The 17,207-nt window shown below is 42.3% G+C and overlaps 1 protein-coding gene across 1 annotated transcript in view; it reads left to right on the plus strand.

Annotated features, from left to right (window-relative positions):
• LOC109866299 (sodium channel protein type 2 subunit alpha) overlaps positions 1-17,207 on the plus strand; it is a 51,471-nt gene that overhangs the window by 17,489 nt on the left and 16,775 nt on the right. Inside the window, exons 7-20 of the mRNA XM_020454893.2 lie at positions 1,073-1,321; positions 1,825-1,888; positions 2,103-2,244; positions 3,935-4,129; positions 4,997-5,275; positions 5,840-6,211; positions 6,714-6,846; positions 6,964-7,202; positions 7,314-7,487; positions 7,622-7,978; positions 9,139-9,636; positions 13,596-13,728; positions 13,928-14,082; positions 14,381-14,554. Of these exons, the coding sequence (XP_020310482.1) occupies positions 1,073-1,321; positions 1,825-1,888; positions 2,103-2,244; positions 3,935-4,129; positions 4,997-5,275; positions 5,840-6,211; positions 6,714-6,846; positions 6,964-7,202; positions 7,314-7,487; positions 7,622-7,978; positions 9,139-9,636; positions 13,596-13,728; positions 13,928-14,082; positions 14,381-14,554 (3,164 nt within the window). The remainder of the gene's footprint in view (positions 1-1,072; positions 1,322-1,824; positions 1,889-2,102; positions 2,245-3,934; positions 4,130-4,996; positions 5,276-5,839; positions 6,212-6,713; positions 6,847-6,963; positions 7,203-7,313; positions 7,488-7,621; positions 7,979-9,138; positions 9,637-13,595; positions 13,729-13,927; positions 14,083-14,380; positions 14,555-17,207) is intronic.

The following is a 17,207-nucleotide window of genomic DNA, read 5'->3' on the forward strand; positions in this document are numbered from 1 at the left end:
TTACTGGGATTTTGATCTTAGACGGAAAAGATGATGTGCTTATAATGGCTCATATAATTCTAGTGGAGAAAATAACATGGGATAACTAGGGTTGCAAAGATATCGGTAATTTACCAAAGTTGCCAGAATCTTCAGTAATTTGGGTAATTAACAGAAAATCCACTGCAATATATCGTACATTTGGTAATTCATAAATGAATAACTTATTTTTTTTTTAAATCACATATAGTATTCATTTTGTATGTATGTGTCCGTATTGTCTGAGTTTCTAGTAGATAGGCCATATGGTTTGAAAGAAAATTGCCAAATTAATGAAAAAAAGCATCTAATCAACAATGGCATTATTTTCATTTAACTCTGCAATTATTCCAACTATTGTCTTTTCTTCACAAGTGCCATCAGTTTGACGCCAAAACGTTGATAACAAATACATATTGACCTAGTAAAATAAATGTAAAATTTGCAAAAAATATATAAAGGATATTATGCTGAAATGCTAATATTAAACACCAATAGTATTCACTAAGTTGATGGTTTATATTTAAGATAATGTTTAACAGCTTTGTTGTTTTATATTTTTAAATCATCTTATTTAATGATGTCATATATTTTACATGTGATAAGGCCACACAGAGGTCAGAGATAATTACAGACATATCCCCAAAGGGCCAATAGATGTCTTGAAACAAATGATGTCTGGATGTCTTGAAATAATTATAATAAATTAATGATACCAAAATTCAGGTAGTTTACTGGTAAACTTTGAACGTTTCCAGTAATATACCCTCCCTTTGCAACCCTAGGGGTAACAGATGAAACCTCATCCTCGTGGTGTACGACCCATCGAGACAGTCGAATTGGACCGCACTGCCAGCGTTCCAATCTCTGACAATTATATGAGCAGCTGCTTTTGGACACATCCACACATTTGTTTTTTTTTAAACATATGAAGCAACAGACATGCTGTTTCATGCTGTGATGTTTACATTGTGTACAAATGAAGGTGTCTTCTTTGCATACATTGTATAAGACTCCTATGCGAATAACAGTGAGGTTCTGTCGTGTCCTGCAGGCCTGAAGACCATTGTGGGAGCGCTGATCCAGTCAGTGAAGAAACTGTCAGACGTGATGATCCTCACTGTATTCTGCCTAAGTGTCTTTGCCCTAGTAGGGCTGCAGCTGTTCATGGGGAATTTAAGAAACAAATGTTTAAGGATCCCTCTTAACTCAACCAACCTCTTTGATGATTCAGTCGACTTTAATGGGACGGACCTCAACAAGACCAGCTCGTTCAACTGGACCTATTACACGAATGATCCCAGTAAGCATGTTTCTTTGGCTTCAGACAGTCAATGGAGGGTTAGTGAAGGCCATGCTACTAGCCTCAGACTACAGTGTGTGAGTCACAGCTCATTGCTAGCAGCCAAACGAGCAGATCCTGGCTAAAGAGCGTAATGTAAAATGACAGGAATGGCTGAGGGGTTTGTAAGAGCTTCTGGTGGGAAGTAGTTTGGCGGTTCATCATAACACTGCCTGTTGGTGGATGATACTAGTGGAACGTTTAGCTTGTCAACACGGAGGGTATTGAGTCATCAACCAAGTGGGGAAAATGGCAGTGGCACCCTGATGGCCATAACACTAGGACCTGGGCAACCATGGGGTAAGAGGGGAGAAAATAGATTGAGCATTTTTTAATGACCAGAGAAAGTGCTTATTTTGTGAATAAAGCTTTGAACTGTTCTCTAGTTACAAAGCTGTGTGAAGGTATTGAGGATGGAAATCATTGATTCATCGAAAGATTGATTTTGTCTCTTTTTCCTGTAGAAAATTATTACTACCTCCCAGGTAAAAAAGATGCTTTGCTTTGTGGAAATGGCAGTGGTGCCGGGTAAGATCGAGCCCACATTACTGTCTTTGTATCTGATCGTCAGGATGCACTATTAATTGTGCTTGTGTGCGTGGTTTGCGTATGCATGCGAATGTGTGTGCTTGTCCTCGTTTCATGTCTTTGTGCTTTAATAACATCAAAATAGACTTATTGTGAAAACCAGATATTGTGAATGCAGAGATAGGGATTATGATTGGCTTGTTGTTTGTTGTAGGCTGTGCCCAGAGGGATTCTGGTGCATCAAAGCGGGCCGGAACCCAGATTACGGCTACACCAGTTTTGACACGTTCAGCTGGGCCTTCCTGTCTCTGTTCAGACTGATGACTCAGGACTACTGGGAGAACCTCTACCAGCAGGTCTGTCTCATAGAGATGTACTAGAGAGCTCATCTCCTGTCTTTGCAATGGCCACTTTTGTGACAGCATGGGCAGCACCTTTGAGGAATATCTGCATTTTAAAGTAGTCCATTTCTGTCTCTTCTACTTCTTTGAGTGTACTGGCAGTTTTTAAATAGACTGATAATGTGCATACCACCCCCTACTTTGCTGGAGTGTATAATCTAATCAGGAACCGTATAAAACCAAGGTTGGTGATTAACTTCTTATGGCTGCCATCCCGTTAACGGGATAATTGTCATCAACAACCGCTGAATTGCATAGCGCCACATTCAAATAATATTACTAAAAATATTTATATTCATGAAATCACAAGTGCCATATAGCGAAACACAGCTTAGCCTTTTGTTTATCCACCTGTCGTTTCAGATTTTGAAAATATGCTTTACAGCGAAAGCAATCCAAGTGTTTGTGTAAGGTAATCGATCACTCGACAAAACATTATGTACACCTAGCATCAAGTAGCTTGGGCACGAAAATCAGAAAAGCAATAAAATTAATCGTTTACCTTTGATGATCTTCGGATGTTTTCACTAACGAGACTCCCAGTTACACAATAAATGTTCCTTTTGTTCCATAAAGATGATTTTTATATCCAAAATACCTCCGTTTGTTTGGCGCGTTATGTTCAGAAATCCACAGGAAAGAGCCGTCATGACAACGCAGACAAATTCCAAATAGTTTCTGTAATGTCCACAGAAACATGTCAAACGTTTTTTATAATCAATCCTCAGGTTGTTTTTAAAATATATAATCGATAATATATCAACCGCAACTGTATTTTTCAGTAGGAGAGGGATAGGCAATGGCTGCCCAAACTCTGTTGCACGAGCAAAACTCATGCGAACACCTGACGCGATGTTATCTTTCTGACTAATTTTTCAAAATAAAAGCCTGAAACTATGTCTGAAGACTGTCGACACCTTGAGGAAGCGATAGGAAAAGGAATCTGGTTGATATCCCTTTAAATGGAGCAAAGGCAGGCTATGGAACATGGAGTTTTCAAAATAGAAGCCACTTCCAGGTTTGATTTTCCTCGGGGTTTCGCCTGCAATATCAGTTCTGTAATACTCACAGACAATATTTTGACAGTTTTGGAAACTTTAGAGTGTTTTCTATCCAATGCTACTAATAATATGCATATATTAGCAACTGAGACTGAGAAGCTGGCCATTTACTCTGGGCACCTTTTCATCCAAGCTACTCAATACTGCCCCTGCAGCCATAAGAAGTTAACTTCCACCTGCAGATATGGAATATTTGCCACCAAATTGACTACTTCAAAATGTTGAAAGCCCTCAATGGTAGCCTGGTGGAACCAGCCTGATTGCCATTCTATTTACAGAATGGTGAACACGGCTATCAGGCTGGTTCCACAAGGCTACCTCTATGGCGCCGCCCTGGCTAAAACAGTCTTTGGGCCCAGGCTTTGGGCCCTCTATGAAACTCTATGGTTTGTCTGCTTCATGCCATGTGATATTGGAGGCTTTTTATTTTTAACATGTGGAAGGAACTCCTTGTGTTGTCATTGGGACAGACCTATTTGAGCCAGCTTCTGTGCTCTGACAGTATATGTAGCGAATCTCTTGGGTATCGCTGAGAGATAGAGATGTGTTATAAGCGGTGTTGTTCCACACTGTCGCTCTTCCAGACCCTGAGGGCTGCTGGGAAGCCATACATGATCTTCTTTGTGTTGGTCATCTTCCTGGGCTCCTTCTACCTTATCAACCTAATCCTGGCTGTGGTTGCCATGGCCTACGACGAGCAGAACCAGGCCACCATTGAGGAGGCTCAGCAGAAGGAGGAGGAGTTTCAGAAGCTGAAGAGACAGCAGGAGGACGCACAGGTACAAGATGTCAGTCACGCCCTGACCATAGAGAGCCATTGTTTCTCTATGGTGAAGTAGGTCAGGGTGTGACTGGGGGTGATCTAGTTGATTTATTTTCTATGTTGGTGATTTGTATGATTCCCAGTTAGAGGCAGCTGGTAATCATTGTCTCGAATTAGGGATCATATTTAAGTAGCTGTTTTTCCCACCTGTGTTTGTGGGATATTATTTTGTGTTGTGTGCATGTGCACCACTTAGTCACGTTTCGTTGTTTCTTTATTGTTTTGTTTTGCTTAAGTTTCACATGGAAATAAAGATGTGGAACTCAACCTCCGCTGCGCCTTGGTCCGATAAATATTCCAGCGAACATGACAATGTCACCGATATAAATCCCATCATAAATTGGGTGGTTCAAGCCCTGAATGCTGATTGGCTGAAAGCCGTGGTATATCAGATTCTATACCACAGGTGTGACAAACATTTTATTTTTACTCTTCTAATTACGTTGGTAACCAGCTTATAATAAAAATAAGGCACCTTGGGTTTGTCATATATGGCCAATATACCACGGCTAAGGGCTATATCAAGGCACTCCGCGTTGCGTCGTGCGTAAGAACAGCCCCATAGTCATAGTATATTGGCCATATACCACACCTCCTCTGGCCTTATTGCATAATTATAGCACACCCATTTCAACAACCTTGGAATGTCTTTAACAGTCAAATGTTTTAAATCATTGTTACTGTTAGTGTTATCTTATTTTTACCATGACCTGAAAATGCCCTGCATAAGCTTCCAATATTTTTCTGTCATTTCTGATGTGCTGCTGCTGAGTCTTGTGTTGCCCTTGACGACAGTGGTTTCTCTGTGTTGATTGGCTTACAGGCGGCGGCAGCGGTGACAGCGGCTGAGAGTGGGGAGTTCAGTGAGAGAGGGGAGCTCACTGACACCTCCTCCGAGGCCTCCAAACTCAGTTCCAAGAGTGCCAAAGAGAGACGCAACAGGCGCAAGAAGAAAAAGCAGAGAGAAGAGGAGGAGAGAGGGGACAATGACAAGTTTCACAGGTCTGAGTCTGAGGGCAGTATGCAAAAGAGTCGTTTCCGCTTCTCCATAGATGCCTCCAACCTGCTCAACTACGACATGAGATGTTCCACACCACACCAGGTCAGGCTCCTCTTCTTTTTTAACCTGCTCTTTTTCCCTATCTTTACCTTTCGCAATCAAAACTCTGTGTGTTCGCTGTATTGCTGTAATGTTGTGCATGCTGCACACTCCTTAGTGAGTCTACCCCTGATTGTCGTACGGATTACTTGCATCATCATCAACATTAAGTTCCATTTGTTTTCTTTTTGATACATTTTATCCTCATCATAATCATCATCATTATTTTCATCATTATCAATATCATCGTACGCTATCCTCTCCATTTTCAGCAGCACCATCATCTCTCAATTCCACATTTTCCTTATCATCATAATCCCTATCATCATCAGCAGAAGCAGCAGCATTGTGCTTATCATCATAATCATCATTGTCCTCTTCCTCATGCTCTTGCACATTTCCTTTGATATTATCCCTGAGGTCATCCTCGAGATTATCAACATCATTGCGTCATCTTCATCACAATCATCAGCATCTGCAGGACCCGCTCTTCCATCTTAAATGACTGCACTTCTCAACGCATGCTTATACCAGTGATAGGCACTGAGGAATGTCTTTCTCTCCCAGTCCTTCCTGAGTATCCGTGGACCGCTGTTCTCATCCAGACGAAACAGCCAGGCAAGCCTCTTCAGCTTCCGGGACCGAGCGCAAGACATGGGCTCGGAGAACGACTTTGCCGACGACGAGAACAGTACTTTCGAGGAAAACGACAGTCGCCGGGGATCTCTGTTTGTCCCCCGGCGGAGCGACCGGCGCTCCAGCAACCTCAGCCAGAACAGCATGTCGTCACATGTCCTGTTGCCCGCCAATGGGAAGAAGCACAGCTCCGTGGACTGCAATGGGGTGGTGTCCCTGGTGGGCAGGGCTTCACTTCCCACATCACCTGAGGGACTCCTTCTGCCAGAGGTGACAGTAGATAAAGCCTCTACCGATGACAACGTAAGGAAGTTTGGTTTAGCCTGGATGACCTAGACCAGCTCTGTGTGGTCTCCAACCTGCCGAGCCTCTACTGTGGTTCTGCTGTGGTGTTCTAGTGTGTCTATTGTTGCATTCCCTTCTCTCCCTTTCTGACTGCACGTGTTTTCCTTGGTCTTATACGGTATACATGACATGTACACACTGAAAGATAACGTGTTTAAACAAATGAAATAGAAGGCAGTCTAAACAGATCTAGTTTTCATATAGATTGTCATGTATTCCACATATGTACGAACCTATTTCAGCATTGCTATTGATGTGTTTGCAAATACAGTATTTTGGGGGGGTTTAGCAGATTATAACATCCTGGTTAAGCGATTATTAAGCCTCTTGAACATGGCCATCTTTGGTGGTAACTTTGTGCCAACTGCTGATGCAATTGGTTTGTGTTGACTTATCAATCCATGGAAGATGCTTCCAAACGATGCAACTTCATGTAACAGATGAATCTATGTACGTCCAGGGCAACACTACGGAGCCAGAGTACAGAAAGGCCCGATGTGAATCGTACCAGGCCTCTATGAACTTCCTGGAGGACCCAGGGGCCAGGCAGAGGGCCTTCAGTGTAGCTAGTGTTATAACTAACACTATGGAAGGTGTGTATGACTATACCATGCCCTAGACACCCCCTAAAACAAATAGCATGAATAGACTAAATGAGGACACATTCATAAAACACATGTTTTCGGTTATTTCTCCTCTATATGTATCAGAACTTGAAGAGTCGAGACAGGAGTGCCCTCCTTGCTGGTACAAGTTCGCCAACACCTTCCTCATCTGGGACTGTTGTCCGGCATGGCTGAGGATCAAGAAGAGAGTCAAGATGATCGTGATGGACCCGTTTGTAGACCTGACTATCACCATATGTATTGTTCTGAACACAGTGTTCATGGCTATGGAGCACCACTCAATGTCTGGGGATTTCAAAAAAATGCTTTCTGTGGGAAACCTGGTACGCAGTCACGTCAATTGTTTTTTGCCATATCACTTTGAATCGGCCATTTTGGAATCGCCATGACATGTTAATTACTGTCGTCACTGTTTTGTGTGTTGTTTTACTCAGGTGTTCACAGGTATCTTCACAGCTGAGATGTGTTTCAAGATTATTGCTTTGGATCCGTACTGTTATTTTAAGGAAGGCTGGAATATATTTGATGGGATCATTGTCAGTTTGAGCTTGATGGAGATTGGCTTGGCCAACGTGTCTGGAATGTCTGTCCTCAGATCATTCCGATTGGTAAGAGCATCGACACTACAGCACAGCATCCAATATGCTGCAGTTTCAGTCAATAATCACTGGTAAAAAAAAGTAAAATGTCAACGTATTGGAATAGCAATGAATATTAATCCTATTCTTATCTTTGTATGCAGCTGAGAGTGTTCAAACTGGCCAAGTCTTGGCCGACACTGAACATGCTGATCAAGATCATTGGTAACTCAGTGGGGGCTCTGGGTAACCTCACCCTGGTCCTGGCCATCATCGTCTTCATCTTCGCGGTGGTGGGCATGCAGCTGTTTGGGAAGAACTACAGAGACTGTGTGTGTAAGATCTCTACAGACTGCACACTGCCCCGCTGGCACATGCATGACTTCTTCCACTCCTTCCTGATTGTGTTCCGGGTGCTGTGTGGGGAGTGGATCGAGACCATGTGGGACTGTATGGAGGTGGCTGACCAGAGCATGTGTCTCATCGTCTTCATGATGGTCATGGTCATCGGGAACCTGGTGGTAGGTTTACAGCTCTATATCCTCTCTGAACTACCCATCCCGGATCCGGGAGCGTGACTACACCCACAGGCTCATTACCATAACGCAACGTTAACGATTTCTAAAAATCGCACATGAAATGAAATAAATATGCCTGCTCTCAAGCTTAGCCTTTTCTTAACAACACTGTCATCTCAGATTTTCAAAATATGCTTTTGAACCATAGAAAATCAATCATTTGTGTAAGAGTGTTGATGGCTAGCTTAGCATTTAGCGTAGCATTTAGCACATAACATTTTCACAAAAACCAGCAAAGGAATCAAATAAAATAATTTACCTTTGAAGAACTTCAGATGTTTCAATGAGGAGACTCTCTTACATAGCAGATGTCCAGTTTTTCCTGAAAGATTCTTTGTGTAGGACAAATCGCTCCGTTTTGTTACTACACATTTGGCTACCGAAACGAACCGAAAATTCAGTCACCAAAACGTCAAACTTTTTTCCGAATTAACTCCATAATATCGACCGAAACATGGCAAACGTTGTTTGAATCAATCCTCAAGGTGTTTTTTCACATATCTCTTCATTGATATGCCGTTCGTGGAAGCATGGTTTTTCTCAGAATCCCATGGAAAAATACCAGCACCTGAGTTTTGCGCACCAATTTCCACGCAGGACACCGTGCGGACACTTGGAAAATGTAGTCTCTTATGGTCAATCTTCCAATGATATGCCTGCAAATACGTCACAATGCTCCAGACCCCTTGGGGAAACGATAGAAAGGGTAGGCTCATTCCTGTCGCATTCACAGCCATATAAGGAGATGATGCAAATCGGAGCCTCAGAAATCCTGTTCATTTCCTGGTTGCAGAAACATCTTGGTTTCGCCTGTAGCATGAGTTCTGGGGCACTCACAGTGAAAATCTTTGCAGTTCTGGAAACGTCAGAGTGTCTTCTTTCCAAAGCTACCAATTCCATGCATAGTCGAGCATCTTTTTGTGAAAAAATATTGCGCTTAAAACGGGAACGTCTTTTTATCCAAAAATGAAATAGCGCCCCCATAGGCTCAAGAGGATATTGTATCTGTATTACTGTTAATCCATTGTACGTTTTTATCAATTACAGTAACTTTCAAACATTATGTGTGTGTGTGTGTGTGTGTGTGTGTGTGTGTGTGGCAGGTCCTGAATCTGTTCCTGGCCCTGCTGCTGAGCTCATTCAGTGCTGATAACCTGGCGGCCACGGATGATGACAGCGAGATGAACAATCTGACGGTGGCCATAGGCCGCATCCACCAGGGCATCGCCTTTGTCAAGGCCTTGGTGTGCCGCTCCTTCCACAGCATCTGTCTGAGGAAAAAGAAGGGGAGCCTGAACGAGGACAAGCCCCTGGATGACCTCCACAGAACCAACTACAACTCCAACCACACCACTGTGGAGATCATGAAAGACCCTGAATACGTGAAGGATGACAATGGCACCACCGGTGGGGTAGGCATGGGAGTGGGTAGCAATGCAGCAGGGAAGTATATAGTCAACGACAACACTGACTACATGCAGTTCATCCACAACCCCAGTCTGACCGTCACGGTGCCCATCGCTGTGGGGGAGTCGGACTTTGAAAACCTCAACACTGAGGACTTCAGCAGCGATTCCTCGGACATAGAGGGAAGCAAAGAGGTGAGCATGTTCGCTTCGTTTGGACTGGCATGATTCTATGTGGAAGTAGTACACAGTCTGAGATTCTTGTACCTAGTTTGAAATCAACTGTTGATCTAGGTTTACAATTTGAAAAAAAGACAGTGACTTTATGAGCTGAAAAAAGACAGTGATATTATGCAAATATCTGCTTGTTTGCTCTTGTTTGTCCACATTGTCTAACATAATTACATTAGAATGACTCATTAGAGACGATTTCACTTTTCCAAGTGATGCAGTGTCTGAAAATGGTGACAGCCAGAGCCAGGTGGTGCTCAAATATTATCGGGTAATATTGTGTGTTTGGCACATTAGAGCTTAGAAAGAGGGAATTGCTGGCCTTTCACTCGCTGTTCACTGGGCGGTGTCAATCAGTTGCAAGTTATGGACGCAGAACCGCCGCATATGTCAGAGAGTTCCCCAAAATGATGCGCAATGATGAAAATACTGTCATTATGTTTTCATCCAGGGAACAATAACATGTGGTCCCTCCAGTTCCTTCATCACAGTTTTAGATCATGTACTGGATTGACGTCAATGAGAGATATGCAAGTCGGGGGTCATTTCGCAGATCTCGTGTTAAGCTTGGGCCATTAGTGATTACTACGTTTCTGTACGTCTCCCGATGTCTCATCGATCTATGGCTTCTGATTTTATGGGCTGACAGAATAGAGCGAGAGGCAAATAGAATAGGAACGATGGATGAAGACCGATTCAGATATTGGCTGTGGTGTGGTCCACTGCGGATGCATCTGTTGCTTAAGATAAGTAGGATCTTCCATTGCAGTGGTCATGCTGGTGCACTTAACCCACGGTACATGGCAAGCAAAGCATGCGCATGTGACATTATGGATCCTCTGGAGTCCCTGTATACCATGACCCTTTAACGAGGAGAAGCTAGAGAGACAGGAAAATACTAGTCTTCAAATTACATTATGTGCCATTTAAGTCTAAGTGCTCTGCAGCTACATCCTCCTCTTTAGGGAGCTTTAATGTCTTGTGTTGTAGTAGATAGGCCCATTCATCTCTCTCTCTCTCTCTCTCTGTCTCTCTCTCTCTCTCTCTCTCTCTCTCTCTCTCTCTGTCTCTCTCTCTCTCTCTCTCTCTCTCTGTCTCTCTCTCTCTCTGTCTCTCTCTCTCTCTGTCTCTCTCTCTCTCTCTCTCTGAATATGGTATAAACTGAGGGCCTACTGTGAATTAGTATCTATGGTAACATTGTAGTCAGACAATCATAAAATGTCACTGTTACGGTGGTATTTAGCTGATGTTGTTGTACTCTGCTGTTCATGTTGTTATGGTGCTGTTATTACTATTTATAATTTTTATCATTTAACAATGATGACTTTTGTAAATTTGGTCAGACTGTATCTTCTACACCAAGTGTATTTTCTGAGAGGTTAATATGTGACTAACATGCTTTGCTCCCAGACAAGGTAGCATGTGGCACAGTAACTTACCACACTTAACCCCATTTGTTATTGCAGCTGTTTCACAGACGCTCTCACGGTTTTCAATGAGAGGAGACTTGTAAGACCACTTTATTGTCCATAACACTAACCATGGAGGTTGCCTATTCCATTTACCAACAAAAGAACAACCTTTGTATTGGATTGCTCATCTATGTTTTGTTTCTGCTTGATCATACTTTCCTCCCTACTTCATTTATATTCGTTCAGCAGCCGTTCTGATGCTGCCAGCCCTGATAATATTTTATTTCATTTTTGATATAAGGCTTCTTTGCAAATACTTTTTTTAATGAATGATCAACACCACCGTTTCCATCAATAGTTCAGCCCATGGTTATTATTTGGTTTTGTTCCTTTGGTTTGGTTTTTGGGGGGCTGGATTGCTCAGCAGCCAGAGAGAACCCGGAGCTTTACAAATCTGACTGATACGCTGTAGAGTAATGGATTTTGAAGATCAAAATTCATTGGAGGAATGGTTCACAGCCCAAACATGTATTATGGCATTTTCATTTGACGAATATTATCCATAATGGAATGATGAAAGCAGATGATTACAAATGCTTGTTTTTAAGAGGACCATCATTATTTCAATCAGCTGAGTTTCCAAAATTAATATTGTTGTTAGTAGGCATAGCGTTATTAATGATGTGCAAGTAAGAATACAGAGTATAAATACTACTTATATGGTAATGACTAATTATATTTTACTTAGGTAGCTGAATAAGCTGAAGTCCAAAAGAGGTGCAACTTCTTGAGTTACTACTAAAAACAGATAGTAAAGTATACTGTACAATATGTGGTAATGAGAAGATATCATAGTGCCTACAACAGTACCAAAATTGAAGGTCAAACATCTCTATGATTCCGGTAGCTTAGTCAAATGGAGTATTCAGCGCATATATCATCGTAGCATGCACATCATTCCCCATTCTGCATTAGCTGGGTCCCATGACAGCTCAGTGCTGTTGCACTCTCCAGAAAGGCATTAAGGCTGCTCTCAGTTCAAGGCTGTTGGAAGACACACCCAGTAGAAAGACACCAAGTGCTTGAGGATAGACGGTGAATAAGCTGTATTGACATACCTCATACAATTGGCCCATGTTTGAATATTGTCAAGAGTATTAGATGGTGCATGGTGAAGTTGATACATTTTGTAATCCAGCACACCTCTTCGAAAACCAGCCTTCCTCTAGTTATTACACTCTATTTAGGACATTTTCTAAGGACTATTTTTTATTGTCAAATGTTTTTTAAATGTATTTTTAACCTTTATTTAACTAGGCAAGTCAGTTAAGAACAAATTCTTATTTTCAATGACGGCCTAGAAACAGTGGGTTAACTGCTTGTTCAGGGGCAGAACGACATTGGAGGCATTTTTTTTACCCTTATTTTACCAGTTAAGTTGACTGAGATCACATACATTTACACCAATGACCTGGAGAATAGTTACAGGGGAGAGGAGAGGGGATAATTGAGCCAATTGGAAGCTGGGGAGGATTAGGTGGCTATGATGGTATGAGGTCCAGATTGGACATTTAGCCAGGACAATGGGTTTCACACCCCTACACTTCCGATAAATGACATGGGATCTTTTAGTGAATGCAGAGTCAGGACACCCGTTTAACGTCCCATCCCGAAACGAAAGACAGCACCCTACACCGGGCAATGGGGGGGGGGGGACATGTGTGATCCACATGGGTCCAAAAACCACAAAGGCCTTTGTAAAACCATATAGGATCTATAACTACATTATTTCCCCAGTAAGATCACACTACTCTGTCAACTTATCTCGTCCTGGGTGTTTAATGCCCTGTCTCCAGGGAAGGTTTGAGTGATTAGGCAGTCCTAATCTGACACTAGCCTGGAATGCAGACTCCTTAGTGCCTGTCTTGGTTAAAGTGTACAACACTGTTATATCTGCTGTTAAGCTAATGCAGGCGACCCTCTTTTTAAAATGAATGAGGCTTGTCTACTGATTAGCAACTGGACATATGTGTTTTCATGTCAATGAGGGAAATGTAAAGGGAGGGGAAAAACTGGTTTGTTTGGGTCAAAAAGTCCTGGACATGAAAATACCGGAGCACACATGTTCTATCATTAAGATCACAAGCTTGGTTCAAACACGCACTTTTAGAGAACGCATGCCATATGACTAAAGTGAAATCATTTTTTACCTACAGCCTTTATTGAGATACAAATCTATTTTCTGACAGTGCTCATATACCAGCATCTCTTAGACTACAATTGGACTTTGCAAACTATACGTGTCTCATCTCCTAAGTCTGTAGGTACTTTTGATTGATTCTGCATGAAATGATACAACTCTAAAGAAAGGCCCTGTGAGCTTACATATGGCAAGCACCCTTGCATCACTGGGTGATCCATTGTAATGAGGCTCCCGGGCAAATGCTAGCGTCCCAGGCCCTGTCACGGGTGTGCTATGCTAATGTTGCTGTGGCATCGCTCCCCTTGCAGCAGCTAAGTAAAGACCGTCCACTGAGCTCATCAGAGGGCAGTACAGTGGACATCAGGCCCCCAGGAGAGAGAGAGGGCTCGGTGGACATGGAGCCTGAGGAGTCCATGGAAGCTGAAGGATGCTTCACTGATGGTGAGAGATACAATAGGCTACGTCTCAGGATGTGGATACTGTTTTTTTGCGAATGGCTTCAGGCATAACGAGCTGGAACCCAGAAACAGAATGGGTCTGATCAGAACATAGTTAGACATGCGTCATGGGAATTTCTCTGGGAATGAGGTGATCTTTATAACAGAAGTATAATCTGTTTAGCTATGCTGTCTGCTTTCAGGCTGTGTCCGTAGATTCCAATGCTGCCAAGTGAACGTTGAGGAGGGCAAGTGGAAGATGTGGTGGACGTTGAGGAAGACCTGCTTCAGGATAGTGGAGCACAACTGGTTTGAGAGCTTTATCATCTTCATGATCCTGCTCAGCAGTGGAGCGCTGGTGAGTGGGGAAGTAATGATTTGGGGAAGGATCTGAAGCTACGAGAGAGAGGGCAGGCAGATTCTCTTCCATTGTCTGACTTACAGTATTACCCTTATGAGAAACAATGGAGTAGAAATGCTGTGAGGGTTGTTCTATTTTTCAAAGCGCTTAGTACTGTGTAATTGACCATTCTGTGATCCCTTGACACAGAATTAACTGGTAACAGATCTGATGAGGCAGCAGCAGCTGCTCTGGTGTATGAGATTAGTGTGGGTTATAGGAAGTGATAATCGGATTGGCTTGTGTTTACACCAAGGCATTTGAGGACATCTACATCGAACAGAGGAAGACCATTAAGACGGTGTTGGAGTTTGCGGACAAAGTCTTCACCTACATCTTCATCCTGGAGATGTTGCTGAAATGGGTGGCCTATGGATTTGCCAAATACTTCACCAACGCCTGGTGCTGGTTGGACTTTCTTATTGTTGACGTAGGTATTTTTTTAACTACCTCTTCACTTGCACAAAAAAAGAAGATATATACAGTGCATTCGGAAAGTATTAGTACCCCTTGACTTTTTCCACATTTTGTTACGTTATAGCCTTATTCTAAAATGGATGTAAAAAAATATATACAAAAATACTCATCAATCTACTCACAGTACCCCATAATGACAAAGCAAAAATAGGATTTTAGAAATGTTTGCAAATATATAAAAAAATATAAAACAGAAATACCTAATTTACGTAAGTATTCAGAACCTCGAAATTGAGCTCAGGTGCGTCCTGTTTCCATTGATCATCCTTGAGATGTTTCTACAACTGGATTGGACTCCTGTGGGAAATTCAATTGATTGGACATGATTTCCAAAGGCACACATATAAGGTCTCACAGTTGACAGTACATGTCAGAGCAAAATCCAAGCCATGATGTTGAAGGAATTGTCCATAGAGCTCTGAGACAGGATTGTGTTGAGGCACAGATCTCGGGAAGTGTACCAAAAAATGTATTTTGCATTAAAGGTCCCCAAGAACACAGTGGCCTCCATCATTCTTAAATAGAAGAAGACTCTTCCTAGCGCTGGCCGCCCGGCCAAACTGAGCAATCGGGGGAGAAAGGCCTTGGTCAGGCTGGTGACCAACAACCTGATGGTCACTCTGACATAGCTCCAGAGTTCCTCTCTGGAGATGGGAGAAACTTCCAGAAGGACAACCATCTTTGAGGCACTCCACCAATCAGGCTTTTATGGTAGAGTGGCCAGACGGAAGCCACTCTTCAGTAAAAGGCACATGACAGCCCGCTTGGAGTTTGCCAAAAAGGCACCTAAAGACTTTCAGACGATGAGAAACAAGATTCTCTGGTCTAATGAAACCAAGATTGAACTCTTCGGCCTGAATGCCAACGTCATATCTGAAGTAAACCTGGCAGCATCCCTACGATGAAGCATGGTGGTGACAGCATCATGCTGTGGCAATGTTTTTCAGCGGCAGGGACTGGGAGACTAATCAGGATCGAGGGAATGATGAACGGAGCAAAGTACAGAGAGATCCTCTATGAAAACCTGTTCACCTTTTATTCTTAATACATTTCCAAACATTTCTAAAAACCTGTTTTTCCTTTGTCCTTATGGGGTACTGTGTGTAGATTGATGATGAAAAATAATATTGAATGCATTTTCGAATAAGGCTGTAACGTACCAAAATGTGGAAAAAGTCAAGGGGTCTGAATACTTTCCGAATGCACTGTACATATACAGTACCAGTCAAAAGTCCTGACACACCTACTCATTCAAGGGTTTTTCTTTATTTTTACGATTTTCTACTTTGTAGAAGACATCAAAACTATTAAATAACACATATGGAATCATGTAGTACCCCAACAAAGTGTCAAACGAATGCTGGGAACCACACATGCGGAGATCATCCGTTCACCTCCTCTGCGTCACACAAAGACATGGAACCAAAAAATCTAAAATTTGGACTGAGACCAAAGGACAGATTTCCACCAGTGTAATGTCCATTGCTCATGTTTTTTGGCCCAACGAAGTCTCTTCTTATTATTGGTGTCCTTTAGTAGTCGTTTCTTTGCAGCAATTCGACCATGAAGGCCTGATTCACACAGTCTCCTCTGAACAGCTGATGTTGAGATTGGTCTGTTCCTTGAACTCTGTGAAGCATTTATTTGGACTGCAATCTGAGGTGCAGTTAACTCTAATGAACTTATCCTCTGCAGAGGTAACGCTGGGTCTTCCTTTCCTGTGGCGGTCCTCATGAGAGCCAGTTTCATCCTAGCTCTTGATGGTTTTTGCGATTGCACTTGAAGGAACTTTCAATGTTCTTGAAATTTTCCGGATTGACTGACCTTCTCTCTTGCCGAATTCGTTCTCATTGCTCTTGTTTTCCTTAATAGGATGTCAATGAGTGGAGCCGGGAGTGTCGTCAGCGAAATGGGACACCTGGGCCCCGGTGTATCCCGGGGATAAATACACCTTTCCGCCATACATTTAGGAGACTCTCTTCCACACAGACACACTGTTATTTTTGGTTGTAGCATTTTGTGGTTTGTTTTGGCACGTCTCAACACCCCTCATTATCACCATATATGCATGCAACCACTCACTTACACTACTGCACACACCATTGTTAATTGTTTTTAGTTTACTTCAGTTAATAAATATATTTTTGTTATTACTCGATCTCTGCGTTGTCTCCCTTTTTGTTAAGGGCTACGAGCCGGTTCGTGACAAAGTTATGATGGACTGTCATTTCTCTTTGCTTATTTGAGATGTTCTTGCCATAATATGGACTTTTACCAAATAGGGCTATCTTCTGTATACCACCACTAACTTGTCACAACACCACTGATTGGCTCAAATGCATTAAGGAAAAAATTCCACAAACTTTTAACAAGGCACACCTGTTAATTGAAATGCATTCCAGGTGACTACCTCATGAAGCTGGTTGAGAGAATGCCAAGAGTGTGCAAAGCTGTCATCAAGGCAAAGGGTGGATACTTTGAAGAATCTCAAATATAAAATATATTTTGATTTGTTTAACACTTTTTTGGTTACTACAGGATATAGGATTCCAGATGTGCTCTTTCATAATTTTGATGTCTTCACTATTATTGTACAATGTAGAAAA

Source organism: Oncorhynchus kisutch, linkage group LG2, assembly GCF_002021735.2.
Source record: "Oncorhynchus kisutch isolate 150728-3 linkage group LG2, Okis_V2, whole genome shotgun sequence".
In the NCBI taxonomy this organism is placed as follows: domain Eukaryota; kingdom Metazoa; phylum Chordata; class Actinopteri; order Salmoniformes; family Salmonidae; genus Oncorhynchus; species Oncorhynchus kisutch.